At 38.8% G+C, this 20,383-nt stretch overlaps 1 protein-coding gene across 1 annotated transcript; it reads right to left on the bottom strand.

Annotated features, from left to right (window-relative positions):
• Positions 1 to 16,825: 16,825 nt before the first annotated feature.
• LOC112134637 (small ribosomal subunit protein uS2-like) lies at positions 16,826 to 17,861 on the bottom strand. The gene has a single exon (XM_054561072.2). It carries the CDS (start codon positions 17,786 to 17,788, stop codon positions 16,901 to 16,903), a length of 888 nt encoding a protein of 295 aa, XP_054417047.2. The 5' UTR covers positions 17,789 to 17,861; the 3' UTR covers positions 16,826 to 16,900.
• Between the last annotated feature and the right edge of the window lie 2,522 nt (positions 17,862 to 20,383).

The raw sequence follows: 20,383 nt of genomic DNA, 5'->3' as shown, positions 1-20,383 counted from the left end.
ATATGCCTGTATGCAGTGTGGGTGAGGATGTGCTAGTGAAAGAGAGATAAATCTTCACCTTTTGTAGTGGAAAGTCTATAGAAAATGCTTAAAGACATAGAAAGAAGCAATGTAAACTTGTTTAGAACAGAAAGCCATATACAAAAGAATCAGCTGAAAGAGTTAAAATACTACTTTGTTTTTCTGGTACCACTCTATTTCATCCCCTCTAAGCTGAAGACCATGGCTGACACTCCAAAACATCCCTGAGCCCAGCCCCATGCCCTTCTCTAATCACACTTCCATTTTTTCCCCAAGAGGTCAACACCATCATGACTTTTCTAGTAATCATTAACTCATTTTGTTTTATAGTTGCATCATCTGTAGATGCATTCCCAAACAACTCCATTTTGAATTTATATAGATGTAAATATACTGTGTTCTTTTGTGTCCTGCTTATTTTCTTGACCATTCTGTTTATTTTTATGTAACTGTATACAGTGTCCTGTTATTTGAATCATTTTTTAAGAGAGGAGAATTAACACAATGGAGAGTGTGTGGAAATTAATAAAAAGAACTGTAAGATTATTGTAAACTATTTCACTCACATGAAGAAATGATAATGTTTAAACTAGAATGAAATATTTGGAAGAATAGGACAATTCTCTTCATAGAGGTGAACAAACTGTTCATTCTGTTTGGTTCTGGATAACAGAATCTAAGGTCATATAGAAACTACAGCTAGATTCCAGTTAAATATAAGAATGAGGTTGCTAACAATTAGAGTGATTGGAACAAAAAATGTACTGCCGTGAGGGTCATAAATTCCCTGTGCAGAGGCAAAGGATAGCCCAAGGGAAGGGGCCACAGATGCGGCTCCTGACTTTGTGAATTTGGATTTGATGATTATTAAGGCCCCTTCCAACTTCAAAGTTCTTCTGCTCTCTGACCTCTTCAGGTATTGAAGGTGGTCTTAAAGACCTGATAGCACAATGTGCACACAGAACCTATTATCCAAAGGATTGGGGAGCAGCTGTTTTAAATTTCCACTGCTGACAGTCAGGAAACGGCCTTTGGCTGGAGCAGTGGAGATGTCAGAGGAGAGGAAACATAAACACTGAGAGTCCAACACTGTAGAATAATTGCTGGAGAACTTCAAAAGGTTGACACTGTCTCTCTCTAATGATCTAGGCACATGATACCATTCAACTTGTGGAAGCTATGTACACCAACAGTTAATATATATACGTATATTTGATATTAGGAGCCGTTGCGCACACAGCCACTTCTAGCAATTTGGTGTGAGTTGCAGCCCACTTTCTATAAGACTCCAGCGATTAGAAACAGCCATATAATGCAGCACAGAGAGATAGATTGCTTAGATGAAATGTTCCTTCGTTAGGGAGCACTATCTCATTTACAGACTAGGAAAGCGGAGTACTTTGCCTTCACTTTGCTTTGTTTTGCTTTCCACAGAAAAGTTAAGTGCTTTGCCTAAGTCATACCTTCAGCAAACTGCCAGAAATGCCATGCCCTTTCTCCCTCACATACTGCCTCTGTCTCCCTATTTAGGGCTGTTAACTAATTTCTTGAGAATCCACAGCATTTTGGATACATAACTGTTATCAAAAGCTTATTGCATCTCTCATGCTGTTGATAGAATCTTATAGTAATCCTGATTTAATTGCTTTTGAAATTTCCCTCAGGAAAAATTTTATGTTTTTGCTATGTATGGACGTTTGTGAATAATGTGGATGGAACAATAAAAAGTCAGAATGAAAATTATTATAAACCGTGATTTTAGAATATGAGGTCAGATTTTAGACAAGGTTAGACAAGGCTAATTCTTGGATCATTTCATTAAGCATTTCATAGAGGAAATTAGTGACTTTCCTACCACCACCAAATCTCGTTCATTTACTCATTCAGTGGCATAATAGGGACATTACTTTGTGCCCCATATTGTTAAAAATGATTTTGGGGACACTTGATTCCTTCTTCAGAATACATAAAATTCTCAAATCTTTAAACTACTCATTGGCATTGTATAACTGTGACCAATTGTACATTTTGCTTAATTTGGCTTATCTCTAAGAAATATATTTTGTTGTATCATTATGATGCATGTATAACCTAAAGTAAAATTTAATCCTGATGTTGAAATTATTTTTATAGACAATTTTATGGATGGTTGAAAAAATAAAGGCAGCAAAGTAATGTGTAGCATTTTCATAACTTCTGTAATGTTTTCCATTTTGAAACATATCATTAAAGAGAATAATATCTATAATAATCAGATGTCCATAATTATCTGAGAATAATTTAACATAAACATGCATAATTTACTATCATATCCAAACTGGTTAATATATTCACATATATTTCAGATCATGGAATTCATTTAGTATATTTACAGTTTATAAAGAAATATCATTTAAAATAATATGCTTACTGATTAAAGCATCTTTTTATCGGAATTGTAACTACCTAAATTTCTCATTTCAATGTATATGTTATTAATAGTAACAGAGTTGTTAAGTGAGAAAACACAGAATGTAGAGTCACGAAATTAAATCACAAAACTGGTTAAAACATTTTCACGTTTCTTTTTTGAGGGTCAACATGTGTGGTTGGCAGAATTCTAAGGACGCCTCCGCACACTTGTCTTCCAGATATTCAGTCAAAAGCGAATCCAGACACTGCTCTGAAGGGACTTTTCAGATGGAATTAAGATTACTAATCAGCTAACACTAAAATAGGGAGATCATCCTGGATTATCCGGATGGACCCAGTGTCATCTTGTGAGACTGTAAATGACAAAGAGGAAGGAGCCAGCAGTCAGCGCTGAAGAAGAGTGGAGCTTAGAGAGACTCCAGGTGCAGAAGGGGCTCAACCCTAGGTGTTAGCTTTAAGATGCCGAAGCAGCCGGGAGTCACCAGTGTGGAAGGCATCAGGACACTGAGAGGGACCCCAGCGGACAGCCAGCACAAAACAAGGCCTCAGTGCCACAGAGGCAAGGAGCCGGAATCAACCACCACATGAATGACCTGGAAGCTAATTCATCCCTGAGCCCCCAGAAAGTCACATAGGACCCCTGACTTCTTGATTTCAGCCTTGGGAAAACATGGAGCACACATCAGCCAAGCCCACTCAGACTTCTGACCTACCAACTTCCAGATAATACATTTGTGTTGTGTGGCCTACATTTGTGGTGATTTGTTCCAGCTGCAATAGAAAATGAATACAAAATACACCAAATCTGACTAATTTGTTACTTTGGTAGTAGAAAGAACCAGTATACTAAAAGAAAAAAAAAAAGAAAATGAGCTAAAAATGTTACTTTATTTCTGATAGCCTATATACACAGCCACACCAAGTGGCAACTTTTCTATTAGGACTGGAGCAAGCCAGTGCTTTGGGTGACACAGTCTTGTATTGTATTGCTAGGCACAGACCAGGTCAGCCCACGCTTTTATCCCAGACCCAATCCCACTGTGCCAGAACTTAGTCTGGTATTAAGTCTTAACACTCAGAAAACTACTTTGCATTGTATGAGGCTAAATAGATGTGAATTTCCTACAGACACACACACACATCCTACAACAGTAAGTTGTTAAGGGTGGGGAGACTTCGGCAAATGCTTCATGACTAATTTTGGTTGGCTGGTCAAATATAAAATCTAGGCCCTGTAATGGCATTTGATTGTCTCGTGTGTGAAAGACATGAGGGAGTTTAGCACGTACCACTTCTGTGACCTGGGGCAACTTACACAACCCTTCTCTGTGCTTCAGTTTCCTCTTTTGAAAAATGGAGATAGAGATACTTCCTACTTCAGGGATGTGATGAGATGTGAGTTTATACACACACAGGGCCTTGGCCATTGCCTGACACATGGTGAGCCCTGTGGAGCAGGGAGCTACTGGGATTTTCCATTTATTAAAGATGTTGTGGGTATTTTAAAAGGAAGGAGTCAGCCTCTGCTCTGTAGGGACAGGGCTGCTGGGTTGTGTGCCACAAAGAACAGGAAAAAGAGAACAGTGAAATTCAGAGAGGACCTTGGACATTTCAAAAGTGGCCCCAGACAGATAAAGTAGTGGTCATCAGGGAAGGTTTCTTGAAGTGGCATTTCAGCTAGGCCTTTCATGTGGGCAGGATTCTGTGACCCAAATGGGACAGTCAGGTCAGAAGGGCAGTTGGCAGCACAAGGCAAAGACAGATCTCTTGGCTCCTTAGAATCTGGCAGAGAGCCCCCAAATTCTAGTATCACTGAACCTCGAGCAAGTGGTTAATAACAAAGCATGCTCTCTCACTAACTACTCGGGTGGCCAGTTTCATTTTGACTTCCTATAGCATTATGACTATTCAATGACAATAGTAGAGCTATAAGAGATCATTAAACACCCTTAGTAGTTTTCAAAGCAGACTTGTTTTATTAGTCTCGGGAATTGCTTGCATCGACATCAAGGGTCCAGTTTACTTTTCGCTTTACTAGATTCGCTCAATTCCAAATAAAAATTTTAAAGTGCATATATTTTAAGAAGCAAGCCAACATTTTGTGTTTGCCTGCTCTACTTTAGAAGCTCTCTTGGAAGTAAGTGTGGGAATGTTATTAACGCCCTAGATGTGTTATTTCCTCTCCTGCCTCTTCCTGCTCAGGGTAGCGGATCTGGGTGGCAGGTCACTGTTGTAATCCTGTTCTTCTCCATTCGGTGTCACAGGCTGTGTGGTTATTAAATTCCTAATTTGTTGGAGTTTTTGTCAGAAGGACTTTCCCTCATCTATAACAACTTAAATGTCTTACTAATTTTTTTTTTTAATGATCTATGCTGTCTTTTAGAAACTCAAAGTCATGTTTAACCAGTTGCAACTGAGAATCTGTTGACGCAGAATCTCTCAAACTGAATTATACTTCAATTCCTTAATCCTCCATATCATGTAAGATTAATGACAAACATCAATGAAATTCTAGTGATGAAATTTATGAGAAGCAGATGGCTATTAACATTTTTTAAAACACAAGTTTATATTAAAAATATATATTAGAACACAAGTGCCCCTGGGAGAGAACTTGTGTTGGAAATATTTGAACGTTCCTGCTTTTTTGTAATGCTGAAATTCCAAAAAAGAGTCACTTTTTATCACCAAGTGAAAGTAACACTGTGAAATTCTTGTATCGATGACCCAAATTCAGAGCTTCAAAGTGGTGTCTAAATCAAGTGTCAATACCAAAGCACTAAGCACATATTCAGGAACTGTGCTAAAAAATATTACAATACAGTTCAGAGAGTAGTTCTTTTTTTATCGTTATTAAAATGTGTTTAGGTAGACTGACAGGTTCAAAGTCACAGATTTTGGAAATATTAGGAGAAAAAAACTCCACTACCTTAAAATTGTGTGCAGGAAGTTTAAATTCATTGTTGTGTCTTCAAAAGACATACACATCAATTACAGGTTTAGATGATTTTAGTTTTTTTCCTTTTTAGTTTACAAGGCTGATAAAAATATAATTAACCACTGGATGAACCTAGATTTCTAATTTGAATTCTATTACTGTGTCAGAATTAATCTTTATCAATCTTTCTCTCATATCTGGGTTGCTGTGCATAATGAGCACGTCATAATTCATGTGGTTTTTCATTCTATACTTTTAATAATACAGCTATAGCATCAGGAAGAGTAAAACTGGCAGGTAAACCTGGAAAAGTACAAAAGCGATTTTCCTTTTCCTTCCTCCCTCCCTCCCTTTCTTCCTTCCTTCTTCCTTCCTTCCTTCTTCTTTCCTTCCTTCCTCCCTCCCTTCCTCTCTTCCTTCCTTCCCTCCCTTCCTTTCTTCCTTCCTTCCCTCCCTCCCTCCTTCCCTTCCTTGCTTCTTCCTTTCCTTCCTCCTTACCTGCCTTCCTTCCTTCCATTTTCCTTCCTTCCTTCCTTCATCACTCCCTTCCTTCCCTCCCTCCCTCCTTCCCTTCCTTCCTTCTTCCTTTCCTCCCTCCCTACCTGCCTTCCTTCCTTCCATTTTCCTTTCTTCCTTCCTTCCTTCTTTCCTTCCTTCCTTCCTCCCTCCCTTCCTTCCTCCCTCCTTCCCTCCCTCCCTCTTCCCTTCCTCCCTTCTTCCTTTCCTCCCTCCCTCTCTGCCTTCCTTCCTTTTTTCCTCCCGCCCTCCCCCTCTCCCTCCCTCCCTCCCTCTCTTCCTTTCTTCTTTCCTTCCTTCCTTCCCCTTTCATCTCATCTACTTTTCCCCTATTCCTTAACTTCATTTGGTGATCATCAGTACACTAATATTAAAGTTAAAGTGCTTAAATGTTTGCTATTGATCCTGAAATCATTTGTTTATACTTTAAAAATATCTTTACCCTAATCATTTGCTCTTTTTCCCAAAGCTTTCCCTTTTTCTTGCCACTAATGCAACCAAGAATGAATCACTTTAATTGGAAAAAATGTAAACTGGCTCCTAACTATCAGACTAGGCATTAAAAGAGATACCATTTATCTCTAATATATTTTTTAAGTGGTATTTGCTGTTTCAAACAGACTTGTTATCAGGGCATGACTTCAGTCTGGTCATGTATTATCAGTTATTCATAAACGGCCGTAAGCAGATGTGGCCACGTGCCCTACCCTAGAGGCAGGCTCATTCTAGCCTTGCTTCTCATCAAAACCCAGTCAAATGCAGCTGTCAAAGGCTCTTATCTTATTCTCCAAATGTTCGTAAACTGGAAATATCAGACTTAGTGCTATTTAAAGATCACACGCTGACTGTACTGTGCTCAGCAGTAACATAGACAAGCACCATGGGGAGATTGTGGGAGCTGCTTGGCCCACTCCAGAGGTGAAGCAAATGACGCAGTCACCAAACTGGAAGTAATTCCACCATGGCTTCCAGAAAGGCAAAAATCTAAATGCTGTCAGGTCGAAGGCTAAACTTTGCCAAGGAGAAGAAAGTCATGCAGGTGGGCAGATGGGGTGCAGGAATCTCCAGCCCCCTGAGATATTCTTTCATTTCCTTCCCTGTGGGAAATTCTATCCCTACCTTGGAGAAGTTCACAGTTTAGTGTGGAGAAGACAGACAAATAAAGAGATTATTACAACGGGACAGAAATAGGAAAGTGTTTCTCCCTCACTAGAAAGAGCGGCCTGTGGACCACAAACAAAGCTTTTTCCTTCTTTCCCAGGGCTGACCTTAAATGCTTGTGATTTAATTGATAGTAATAATTAGAAAATGCAGCTTGAGATAGAATTTCAAATTATGTCTGAAACCTACCACTTACCCACTCAACTGAGTTAAAAAGCAAACACTTGGCCAGGTGCAGTGGTTCATGCCTGTAATCCCAGCACTTTGGGAGGCCGAGGCAGGTGGATCACTTGAGGTCAGGAGTTCAAGACCAGCCTGGCCAACATGGTGAAACCCTGTCTCTACTAAAAATACTAAAATTAGCCAGGCATGGTGGTGGGTGCCTGTAGTCCCAGCTACTTGGGAGGCTGAAGCAGGAGAATCACTTGAACCCAGGAGGCAGAGGTTGCAGTGAGCCAAGATGGTGCCACTACACTCCAGCTTGGGGGACAGAGTGAGATTCCTTCTCAAAAATAAAATAAAATAAAATACAAAATAAATAAAATACAATAAAAGATTTTTATTTTTATTTTTTTTCCTGAGAAAATTTCTTGTCTTCTTGATGGGAATAAGCCAACTTTCCTCTTATTTCCAGTTATGAGGTAATGGGCACTATTCTAAATAATGGAGAATGTATTTTCTTGAATCTAGGCAGAAAGCTTTGACTAAAACCAATTCAAATTTCTGACTTGATGTGAGCAGTATAAAGAAAATTGCAGTCCACTTAATTTACAGTAGAGAGGAGAAATTGAATTGGTGATTCAGTAAGATGAACATCCAAAAAAATTAAGTATTTCTGAGATTAAAGTCCCTAAATCCCTGGATTTGACAAAACTAGTTGACAATAAATAAAATGAGCTAGTTATAGAGTTATCAGAGAAAAAACATTGTGCCTTAAGGGGCTCTGCCTTTTATATTTTGGGTACTGTCCAAAACAATCTAGGCAGGACTTTTACTTAGTTAGGAAGTGGGAGGAGTAATCCCAACAACTTTCCAAATGTCAAATTTTTCGTAGATTTAAGACAGCATTGGGGGCAAGTCTAGGAGAGGGTTCATTGTAGTATATATTGAAACCAGACCAGTGTTCTTTTTATGACTATGGTTGCTGATCTGACATTTTTCATTGGCACTAGAATTTCACTGAGTGTTTTATGTAGGAAAAGTGACATTTGCAGTCATCTTTTGATGTAATTGTTTCTTCATGTTTTTGGGAAAAAGATTTTTTTTTTTAATAAAATGAAGAGTCTCTATAGAAAATTGCATTTCCTAGGAAAGCCAATGATTAATTCACTAAACTTAAGACTTCAGATATATGTTAAATTAGATTTCTTAATAATCAGAAATATTCCAAATACCCACAAAATGCGAATTAGGAAAAAAAAAGTGGTTGATAGTTAAATGTGTGAGACCGAATATACCAATGGATAATGGCCCAGACTACATGTGACAATATAACTCTGACCCACAACTTCTGTAGAAAACAGCCCAGAAATTGAAACCACAAGCTCTTCATCAATAGGTCCAGGAAGGTCGGGCCTTGGTTAGTGACTGCCAGCTTCTCTATTTTTTGCCACTCTCACTCCTAATCTAACTCAGGACCACCCAGAGAAAGTCAATTATGTTCCCCAAACCAATCGTATACAATATCTAACTTCTAATTAGCTGCCTCCAGCTTCCCCAGGCCAACAGCCTCCTCTCCAGGCACACCCAAGGCCTTCCTTTTCCACTGTAAAGATTTCCCATAGCCTGAGTCTGTTCTGGCTGCAAGTGATGGTGGCTGACTCTCTTCCTCTAACAAACTGAATAAGTAGTCTCTGTTTTGTTCCATTTGGGTAATCTTTGTTTATTTCCCCAAGTGGAAAATATGTAGAACTACAAGTTCTAGAAAATAAGCTGAAAGCTCAGTGGTTTTATGCTCTATTATCCATTGAAATACTAAAAACTTATTAGGCTAATTATGTGACATTTGCCTATAGTCAATCAACCAACAAGTATTATTGAGACTTGACACTCTGCTCTGTGTTTGGTGGTATGGAAGTTATTGAAATTGTATTAGAGCAAACTGGTATTAAAGAGCTGCCAACAATGTAATTTGTGCTGACTAGCTGCTATAATCAACACTCAGGGGTCAAACATTCCATGAATCAACTCTTAGTTTTGCTGTTTACCAGCTCTTTGACCTTGGGCAAGTAACTTTGTTTAAAAACTTCAGAATAATCATTTTAAAATGGAGAATAATAAATATCTACCATAAAGAATTTTTGTATTAAACTAAATGATTCAGCTAAAATGCTAACACTTTGCCTGATAGTAATAATTGTACATCATGTGACAACTTATTATATTACATGCCCACCACTATTTGAATATGTAGGAGGTGAATAAAACATACACGCTATCCTTGGGAGAATTACCTATTTGTGAGGAAAGAATATATGAGTAGTATACATGGATTGGTTAAAAAAGTTTTTTAGACAATGCATAAGTCAATGTTGAATTGATGATAGTGTATTTAAGTGCTTTGAGGCTTGGTAGAGGGGAAATTAATGCACACTGGAATGCTTTGGAAAGAATTTTGGGAAGAGGAGGCTGTTGACATGGATCTTGATGACTGGCAAGATTGGGATAGGTGGAGTAAAAGAGGCAGAGCTTTCCAATTCAGAACATCACTCTTGAAATCCCCATTACCCCTGTGAATCTGTGAAGACCTTGGCCTGCTGGGAACAGATAACTTGTATTGGCAAACTGGGAATTAAGGAAGACTGAACTGGAAGGGCAGATTGTGGATGTAGATCTTAAGAAAGTTAGAGACAATGAGGGCTACTCTAAGGTGGTATTTAAGGAAGTTTGATTTAGCTGTCAGGTGTCTAAGGTGGTATTTAAGGAAGTTTGATTTAGCTGTCAGGTGGATTAGCAGAGAAGTCAGGGAGACTGAAGTTACTAGGGGAGTATTGAGTCATCTAGCTATGAGCTGAAGCCTACCTGGGTTAAGGTGGTTTTGGCAAATATGAAGAGGGGAAAACTTTAGAGGAAGGGTATCTAAGATTTGGCAAGTGAATGGTTATAAAGAATTAAATAACAATAATAATAATTACTACTTATTAGCACTTGCTATGCAGGCAGTATTATGTAAAAGAAATATCCAGGCCAGGTGCGGTGGCTCACACCTGTAATCCCAGCACTTTGGGAGGCTAAGGCAGGTGGATTACGAGGTCAGAAGTTCGAGACCAGCCTGGCCAAGGTGGTGAAACCCCGTCTCTACTAAAAATACAAAAATTAGCTGGGCGTGGTGGCGGGCACCTGTAATCCCAGCTGCTCAGGAGGCTGAGGCAGGAGAATCACTTGAACCCGGGAGGCAAAGGGTGCAGTGAGCCGAGATTGCGCCACTGCACTCCAGCCTGGGTGACAGAGCAAGACTCCGTCTCAAAAGAAGAAAAAAAAAAAAAAAGAAATATCCTTTACATAAGTAACTGGCCAAAAACAGAGATTGTGTTCCCAATTCAAAATAACTTTCTTGAAAATTGCAGGAATTTTAACTCTGTTACTGCTCATGGTACGAACTTTACAGTTTACTTACTTTTGGTGTTACTTTTTAGTAGAATAATAAGTTAGAGTCATTATTAAACAAATACATGCACATATTTTATGAATATCTAACATCATTAGACTTTCATAAGTCATGTAGTAGGTTATCAATAATTACCCTTTAGTCAAATGTAAAATTAAGAATCCCCTGGAAGTGGGCATTGCACTGCCCTGAGAGCCAATGCAAGGACCGCACTTTTGGAGCCTTTCTCCGCCCACCTGTTGGCCTTTCAGGAGCCACCAGTTGCCACAGCTGATCCTATTTTAAGAAATCAACTCTGGATAATGTTATCATTTCTTCTATCAGCCTGGTTGGCTTTCTTAAAGGCATAGATATAAACCAAAATGTTTTCTTCTTATTATTTCCATAGGGTCCTTTGTTTGAAATAGATTGCACTGTTTTGTGGCAGCTTATGGGTGCAATTTCAGATTGACTTACTAACTACAAGGTGGAGTAGAAAAGCAGACACATTCCTCAAGTGCTCCTCTTCTCTATTTTTCATAGTAAGAACCTGTTGAGAACTGAATTGCATCCTTTCCAAATTCATATGCTGGTGTATTTAGATGACCCACCGTGATGGTATTAGAAGGTGGGGCCTGTGGAAGGTAAATAGGTGTAGATGAGGTCATGAGGGTGGAGCTCTCATGACAGGATTAGTGTCCTTTTAAGAACAGACACTGGAGCTGTTTCTCTTTCTCTTTTCTCTGTCTCTGCCTTGTGAGGACACAGCAAGAAGGTGACTGTCTGAAAGCCAGAAAGAGAGTCTTCACCAGAACCTGACCATATTGGCACCCTGATCTCAGACTTTTAGCTTCCAGAACAGTGAGAAAATACATTTCTGTTGTTTAAGCCACCAAGTGTGTGGCATTTTGTGATAGCAGCCCAGGTTGACTAATATAGAACCTCAATACTTAAAGCTCTTAACATACATCTAATGTTTTTGCTTGATGTTTTTGCGCTTTATCTCATTTAATCCTTACAATAGTACTGTGAGACCAACTTTATTATCCCTAAATTACAGATGAATAAACTCAGGCTCAAATTGGTTAAAATAACTTGATCCATGGCACACAACCAATCAGGGGTAGAGTTAGGATTTGAACTCAGGTCTTGCTCCAAATTCCATTCCCTTAGCAATTGTACTTCTTAAAGGCAAGTATAAAATTAGAAGTGACTTGAAGTACAATATGGGAACCGTGAGGCCCTTGCCAGAGATAGATAAGCTAAGAAAGAGAAACAGTTTCAGGCAAAGTAGGAGGAAGGATGTTGCTAAATTTAATCTAGAATATGATGAATTTGGGGAGATGAATAAATATTCATATAAAAAGTTAGCACAGAGGTTGGGTGCAGTGGCTCACACCTGTAACCCCAGCACTTTAGGGGCAGAGGCAGACAGACCGTTTGAGCCCAGGAGTTTGAGACCAGCCTGGGCAACATAATGAGACCCTGTCTCTATAAAAATAAAAAATTAGCTGGCATTGTGGTGCACACCTGTAGTTCCAACTACTCGGGAGGCTGAAGTGAGAGGATCAGTTGAGCTCATGAGTTCGAGAGCAGCCTGGGCAACATGGCGAAACCCTGTCTCTACAAAAGAAATACACAAATTAGCTCGGTGTGGTGGTGTGTGACTACTGTCCCAGCTACTCAGGAGGCTGAGGTGAGAGGATCACCTGAACCGGGGAGTTCAAGGCTGCAGTAAGCTGTGATCATGCCACTGCACTCTAGCCTGGGGGAAAGAGTGAGAGCCTGTCTCAAAAAAAAAAAAAAAGTTAGCATAGAATATTACCTCCATACACCCATTTTTGAATAATATATATCAAGACAATGGCAATATTCATTGGCAGTTACTATTAAGAGATATTTCATAACCTTGTGCTAAGATCATATGGGAAAAGATATGTCAGAGAGATCCTCTTTTCTTGTCAGACAGACTTAGTTTGCAATTAACCACAAAGATCTGTCTACTTGCTTTTTCCTCTTTTCTTTTAGTGCTGGCAGCTCTATCTTTGCTCCTTTTACCTACAGTTGAGGTATTTATTACTGTGCTAAGTCACAAAGGCCTTTAAGGTTTTATTCAAATCCAAGAATGATGTAGAACTGATTAGATGGGTTATTCTCATCTGAAAAGAACCAAGGGAGTCAGAAGAGAAAGACTCAATTCAATACTTGGTATAAGAAAGTAAGCCAGCTGGAGAAGTTCTCCGATTAAATCTAATTCAACATGACTTAGAAAGAAGGTCCACCAGGGATATAATTCATCAGTAAGGCTCGGACTAGACTGCCTTGCTATGCCAAATGAATTCGAGGTACAATGCCACTTTGAAAAGACATAATTACTGTCAGGACTCGTGCGTAATAACCCTGAGCAGGGCTAGTTTTATAGATTTGGAAAGCATCTCATCTTACTCTACATACTTAGGATGAGTCAATCAAGACAGGATTTATGAAAATTCCTTTTGTAAGAAGAGAGTTTTGTGGGAGGATGCAGCTCATTTTTTAGTTTTAAAGATAAAGATTCATCCTTGAGAAATAAAGAATGTGAAGCCAGCTGTGGAGCTAGTAAAATAAGTAAAAACCACTTCACCTATTCAACTGTAAACTATAAATTGAAGCATTATATTAGCTGATATTTAGATACAGTAAAATTATTAGGGCTTAAATATTAGGAAAAACTGGGCTTCAAATCCTGTCTTTGCAATTTGGTAGCTGTGTAACAGTGAGCGGGTTACCAAAGCTCACCAAGTGAACGTATTCTCACCTCTAAAAGGGAGACAAAACTATTTTTATGTGTGTGTGTTGCGGGGCGTGGGGTGGGGGGGTGTTAGGAAAACATGAAACAAGTGGAGTATGGCGTCTGGACAATGTTAAGTGCATTTCACCCCATAATCTAGAATCTATGCTTCAGCAAAGTCTGACTAAAGTTTAGACACCTTCTTCCTTTCTGGTTTTATGCACATTCCTAGTACCAAAACAGGATGCTGCTTCCACTGACCTTGGGCCTATCTTATCGACTCAGAGATTGGTCAAACCTTTTTGGATCTCCCAAAGCCTTCTCACTTCTCTACACATTACCTCATATGATTAGGAGTGTTGTTTGGAAGAGAATAGCCTAGAAGTCACTAATAGTCTATGATCAACCTGCTGCTCACCTAACAGCACCGTGAGGAGGGGCCGAAAAGAAATAAAGAAAGAGTTAATATAAAACAGTGACTGGAGGTACTGGGATGAAGTGCAGAAATAGGATTCAAAATGAGTGTCTCTATGGCTCCCAGAAACACTTGTGGATCTCGAAATATCTAATGCCTGGGCCTGTGGTGCATCCCAAACCTACTGAGTTGGAATTGGAGTTCGAGGAAAATACAGGGGACAAGAACCTGTGTTTTCTTCAGTGCTTTCTTGGCATTTACCTTGCCAGGAGTATGTTTATTTTATTACTCTTTTCCAACAATTCATTTTCACTTTGTTGATTCTTTACATTAAAAAAATTTTTGAAATATTTAAATTTACAGAAGAGTTGAAAAATATTGCAAAGTTATTGCGTATTCCTCACCCAGCTTACCTTTATGTTAACATCTCATATAACTATACAATGTTTATCAAACTAAGAAATTAACCTTGGTACAATACGATTAACCAAATAACAGAACTTCTTTGCATTTCACCAGTTTCTCTCTAGTCTCTTTTTATGATTCAAGATCCCACATGTATTCAGCTGTCATGTCTCTTGATCTCTTCCAACCTGTGATAGTGCCTCAGTCTTTCCGTATCCATTGTGACTTTGGATAAGGCTGGTCAATTATTTTGTAAATTGCCTCTTGCTTTAGGTTCTGATGCTTTCTTATAATTAGATGGAGGTTATGCATTGTTAGAAAGGATTCCATTGAGGTGATGTATGTGCCCTGTTTAGTGCATCATGTCCGGGCACATGCTCTTGATATATATTGCTGGTGATTTTAAACTTGATCACCTGGCTGAGGTGATGTCTGTCAGAATTCTCCACTGTAAACTTATTATTTTTTCCATTTGTAATTACTACACACATTGGGGGAATATTTGGAGCTATGCAAATATCTTGTTTGTGCTTACCCTTTCACCCTTTAATTTTACCATTCATAGTGGATTTTGCCTCCAGCAATTATAACGCTGCTGTTTTAATGGTGATTTTCTATTTCTCTCATTCTTTCTACATTTATTAAAACAGAAATCTAGGTATTGCTGTGAAAATATTTTGCAGGTGTAATAAAAGCCTACATATAATTACCTAAAGATGTAGTCAGTGACTTAATTTGGGGATGATTTTCCTGGATAATCTGGGTAGATCTGACTCAAGAAACTGAAAGGCTTTAATAGCAGGGCTGAGGCTTCCCCAAAAGAAAGAAGAAATATGCCTGTGAACAGCAACTTTGATAGAGCGTCTGTGGAGGTTCTACTTGTTTATGATCTTTCCCTGGTTGCCTGTGGATAATAGCTTTGGCACTTGCTTGTGAGTTCCAGCTTTGCCAGTGATGGTCCTGTCCTGACTACTACTTGGATTTCAGACTTCTGCATAAGCCAATTACTTGTTGTTATTGTTGTTGTTTCTATCTATCTATCTATCTATCTATCTATCTATCTATCTATCTATCTAATCTTCCAATCTTTCTCCTTCTGATTTTGCCTCTCTGTTAATACCCTGAGTGACATAACAACTTGATAATATTCCATGATTCAAACCATGAACATGGTATATCTTTATTATTTAAGTTTCTGATTTCTTTCATTATTATTTTTATGTGGTTTTCAGCAGAAAAATCATGCCTATGTTATATTAGTTACACTTAAGTATCTCTTTGGTGTACTATACATTTTATTGCTTTTAAAAATGTTCAATTCTTATTATTTATTGAGAGTATATAAAATATAATTGATATTTGTATGTAGATATTCTGCAAATATGCTAAACTCATTTATTAGTTCTAGAAACTGTATAGATTTTTTGGGAGATCTATATAGACAATATTGTTGTCTAAAAACAGAGACCATTTTATTCTTTTCTGAAATAAAAAATTTTTGTTTTCTTGCTGTATTTCAATGGCTAGAACTTTGAGTACAAGGTTGAGTCTAACTGGTAAGAGAAACCATCTTTGCCTTGTTCCAAACTGTAGAGGAGAGTACTCAGTTTTATACTATCAAATATGATGAAGCCCTTTAGCAGTAGAAGCCCTTTATCAGATTCAGTTTCTTTCAGTTCCTAGTTTTCTCAGAGTTTTAATTTTGAAGGACTATTGAATTTCATCAAATAATTTCTGCATTGGCATTAATGTTTTTTCCTGCTGGTTTCTATTTTATTTTAAATTTAACCTGAATTTTTTTAAAAAAGTGAATTATGGATTCACAAGAGGTTGTGTACACATTGACAAATTATTGAATGCTAAACTAGTCTTACATTCCTGGGATAAGTCACACTTGGTTTTGATGTATTTTCATTTTTATATATTGATGGCTTGATTAGCTAGCATTGTATTAAATATTTTTTTGTGTGTGTATATGTTCATGAAGATTATTAGTCTGTAGTTTCCTTATAATATTTTTGACTAGATTTGGTATTAGGGTAATGCTGGCTTCATAAAATGAGTTGGGAAGTCATCTCTCTTCTTCTGTTTTCTGGAAAAGATGGTATATAATTATATTATTTTTTCCTTAAATGTTTGGTAGAATTCACTAGAGAAGCTATTAGGAATGAAGATTTCTTCCTGAAAGTTTTTAAAGCAGGGATTCAATTAATGTAATAGAATCAGCACAACTGAAGTTATCTACTTCATTTTGGTAATTTGTGTTTTTTAAGGATTGACCCATTTCATCCAGGTTGTCAAATGTATGTGCAAATAATTTTGTAATATTCCTTTATTCTTCTTTTAATATTTGTGGGATTTGTACTAATATCCTCTTTTCTTCCTGAAGTTGGTAATTTGTGTCATCTTTTTTTTTCCTTTGTCAATCTGGCTAAAGATTTATCAATATTCTTAATGTTTGAAAGTATTAACTTTGTTTTTATAGATTTTCTCTACTGACTTTTGTTTTCAATTTCATTAGTCTGTGCACTTATCTTATTTCTGACCTTCTGATTTCTTTGGGTTTAGTTTGCTCTTCTTCTCATTTCTTTTTTCTTTTTTCTTTTTTTTAGAAACTGATGTTTATTTTCCATCAACCATTTTTCCATGTTGCTTAAGAGCCTATGCAAGAACAGCTTAAGACCAGTCAGTGGTTGCTCCTACCCATTCAGTGGCCTGAGCAGTGGGAGCTGCAGACCAGTCTTCCGTGGCAGGCTGAGCGCTCCAGTCTTCAGTAGGGAACTGCTGAATAGGCACAGAGGGCACCTGTACACCTTCAGACCAGTCTGCAACCTGAGGCTGAGTAGCAGTGAACTCAGGAGCTGGAGCAGTCCATTCACCCTGAAATTCCTCCTTGGTCACTGCCTTTTCAGCAGCAGCCTGCTCTTCTTTTTCAATCTCTTCAGGATCTCTGTAGAAGTACAGATCAGGCATGACCTCCCATGGGTGTTCACGGGAAATGGTGCCACGCATGCGCAGAACTTCCTGAGCCAGCATCCACCACATCAAACCCACTGAGTGAGCTCCCTTGTTGTTGCATGGGATGGTAATGTCCACATAGTGCAGAGGAGAATCTGTGTTACACAGCGCAATGGTAGGTAGGTTAACATAAGATGCCTCCGTGAGAGGCTGGTGGTCAGCCCTGGGGTCAGTAACCACAAGAAGCCCTGGCTCCCGGAAGGTTGCCTGGATCTGGTTAGCGAAGGTTCCAGGAGTGAAGCGGGAAGCAATTGGAGTGGCTCCAGTGGCAGCAGCAAACTTCAGCACATCCCCCTGGCCAGTATTCCTGGAGGATATAACACTGGAATCAGCAGGGTTTTCAATGGCAACAATAGCACGAGCTGCCAGCAGAAGCTTCTCCCAGGTCCTCTTCAGATTTATGATATAGATGCCATCACTTTTCCTTTTATAGATGTACTGTTCCATCTGGAAATAAAGATTGGTGCCACCTAAGTGGGTTCCTGCTGCAAGGAACTTAAGGACATCCTCCTCCTTCATTTGCAGGACATCAAGGGCTCCGGACATTGTGAAAGTTTCCCTTTAAGTTACGATGGGAATCCAGAACAACGCCGTATGGACCCCTCTGCAGGTAGCGCAGAAAGGCTTCTTCTCATTTCTTAAAGTGAAAGCTTAAATTATTAATTCTTAACTTTTAAATTTTCTAATATAAGCATTTAATGCTATAAGTTTCTGTTTAAGCACTACTTTAACTACAGGCCACAAATTTTGATGTGTTATATTTTAATTTGAATTTAGTTCAAAGTATTTCTTAAATTTTTTTTAGACTTCTTGTTTGACCCATGGTTACTTAGAATAATCTTTTAAATATCCAAACATTTTGAATATTTTCCACATATCCTTCTGTTATTGATTTTCAATTTCATTCCATTATGATCTGAGAACATAGTTTGTGTGATTTTCATTCTTTTACATTTGTTGAGGTTTGTTTCATGGCCTAGAATATGGTTGCCTATGGTTGAGATTTGTTGTTGCTATGGTAACTCTCAGTGTACCACAGGCTAGAAATTGCTCTGCTAGAGGTACCTTTTGTTTAGGGTTGGAGTCTGTCTGCTGAACTCTGAGTTTTAGGTCTTCCCTTTGCACCTCAAAGAAGATCTATTTGAATACTCTTGTTCTGTTCCCTCCCATTGGTGTTCTGCTGTAATTTAGCTTGTAGCTGCGGAAATTGGTCTTTGTTGTTGTGATTAATCCTTGGTTTTAGGCATGCATTGCTTATCTGGAGCTTGGGGGTGCTGCTCTCTCAGTTCTGCCTTTTCCCTGGCTCAAGTTTTGGGCTCAGTGTAATACTACCCCTTCCCTAGGCATAGAATTTCCCTCTGTTCCCTTCCACCAGCTGCCAGGAGTTTTCACAGGTGTCTTGAGAGCAGCAGTAGTTTCTTGCCTCTCTTGCTGTCTTGCTCTTGTCCTCCCCCATGTCTGCACCGTGGTGCTTCTTAGAGTTCTTCTTAATCTTTCCTGTGAGCAGCCCATGGGGCTTGTAGAGAAAGAGCCTCCAAGTAGACAGAGTCCATTTCTGCAGCCCCCAGAGCTTTCACACTGTCTGGCCAGCCCATGCTTGTCTCAGTTGTTCAGTGGGTTCAAAAAAAGTCATGAATTTAAAGTGAGTATGGCTGATTTTGTTCTAATGGGGAACAAGGGTCTTCCAGCTCTCTGCAAGTTGGGCAGATGCAGAAACTCTCTGTTTGCATTTTAGTTAATTTTTATTTTTTGCTCTTTTCTTTATATACCTTATCTTTTACTTTTTTGGGTTTATCTTGCTGGGCATTTTTTTCCTCCGAAATATTATAAGTTATGTGTTTAGTTTATTGCAACAAAACAAACTCTAATAGGCCTATATGGTAAATCAACACTATTGCTACAACTCTGTAAATAAGGCCAAAGCTAATGAGACCAACCTTGCTTTGTGATCATGAATAATCCTTCTGTTTTAGTATTTTTGATCAGAAGGAGGGTGACTTTAAGAAAAAAAATGCCCTTCTATGGAAACCTATGCATTGTCTACAAATAGCACACCCTTCCGGGTTATCTGATTCTATACTTTCATTTACTAGGAACTATTTTACAACTCTGCAAGTTGTAGGTAACTGATAGCAATGCAAAATAATTTTTGATTGTAGACATGCAGATTCTGTTCTGCTTGGTAGAGTTTTAACTTCCTTTCTCCTCTGTGGAAAATAAGTTTTTTTGTTTATTTGTTTTTCTTTTTTTTTTTTTGAGACGGAGTCTCGCTCTGTAGCCCCGGCTGGAATGCAAAGGTGCAGTCTCAGCTCACTGCAAGCTCTGCCTCCCGGGTTCAGGCCATTCTCCTGCCTCAGCCTCCCAAGTAGCTGGGACTACAGGCGCCTGCAACCACCTCTGGCTAATTTTTTCTTTCATTTTTAGTAGAGATGGGGTTTCACCATGTTATCCAGGACGGTCTCGATCTCCTGACCTCGTGATCCACCCGCCTCTGCCTCCCAAAGTGCTGGGATTACAGGTGTGAGCCACCGCACCCTGCCGGAAAATAAGTTTTACCTCATTTTACACATTCTTTTCAATATTCCTAATCTAAAAATGTGTCTGTTCTTTGGATTCTCATTTGAATCTTCTTGGTTTCCTTACTGATTAAAGAATGAAAGAAAATATTTAACACAAGTCAGTTTTATATCTGTATGAGAATCACGGTTTTACCTTTAACGAATCTTATTGATACGGTTTGGCTCTGTGTCCCCACCCAAATCTCATCCTGTAGTTCCCATAATTCCCATGTGTTCTGGGAGGCACCTGGTGAAAGATGACTGAATCATGGGGGCAGGTCTTTCCAGTGCTGTTCTCTTGATAGTGAATGGGTCTCATGAGATCTGATAGTTTTAAAAACAGGAGTTCCTCTGCAGAAGCACTTTTTGCCTGCTGCTGTCCACGTAAGGTGTGATTTGCTCCTCCTTCTCTTCTGCCATGGTTGTGAGGCTTCCACAGCCATGTAGAACTGTGAGTTCTTCATTAAACCTCTTCCTTTTGTAAATTGCCCAGTCTCAGGTATGTCTTTATCAACAGTGTGAAAACGTGCTAATACAATTGTCTTTTTTTTTTTTGGAGACGGAGCCTCACTCTGTCACCCAG

The sequence above is a fragment of the Pongo abelii genome, chromosome 7 (assembly GCF_028885655.2).
Source record: "Pongo abelii isolate AG06213 chromosome 7, NHGRI_mPonAbe1-v2.0_pri, whole genome shotgun sequence".
NCBI classification, from domain to species: Eukaryota; Metazoa; Chordata; class Mammalia; order Primates; family Hominidae; genus Pongo; species Pongo abelii.
This window is presented reverse-complemented; position numbering and strand designations above follow the sequence as displayed.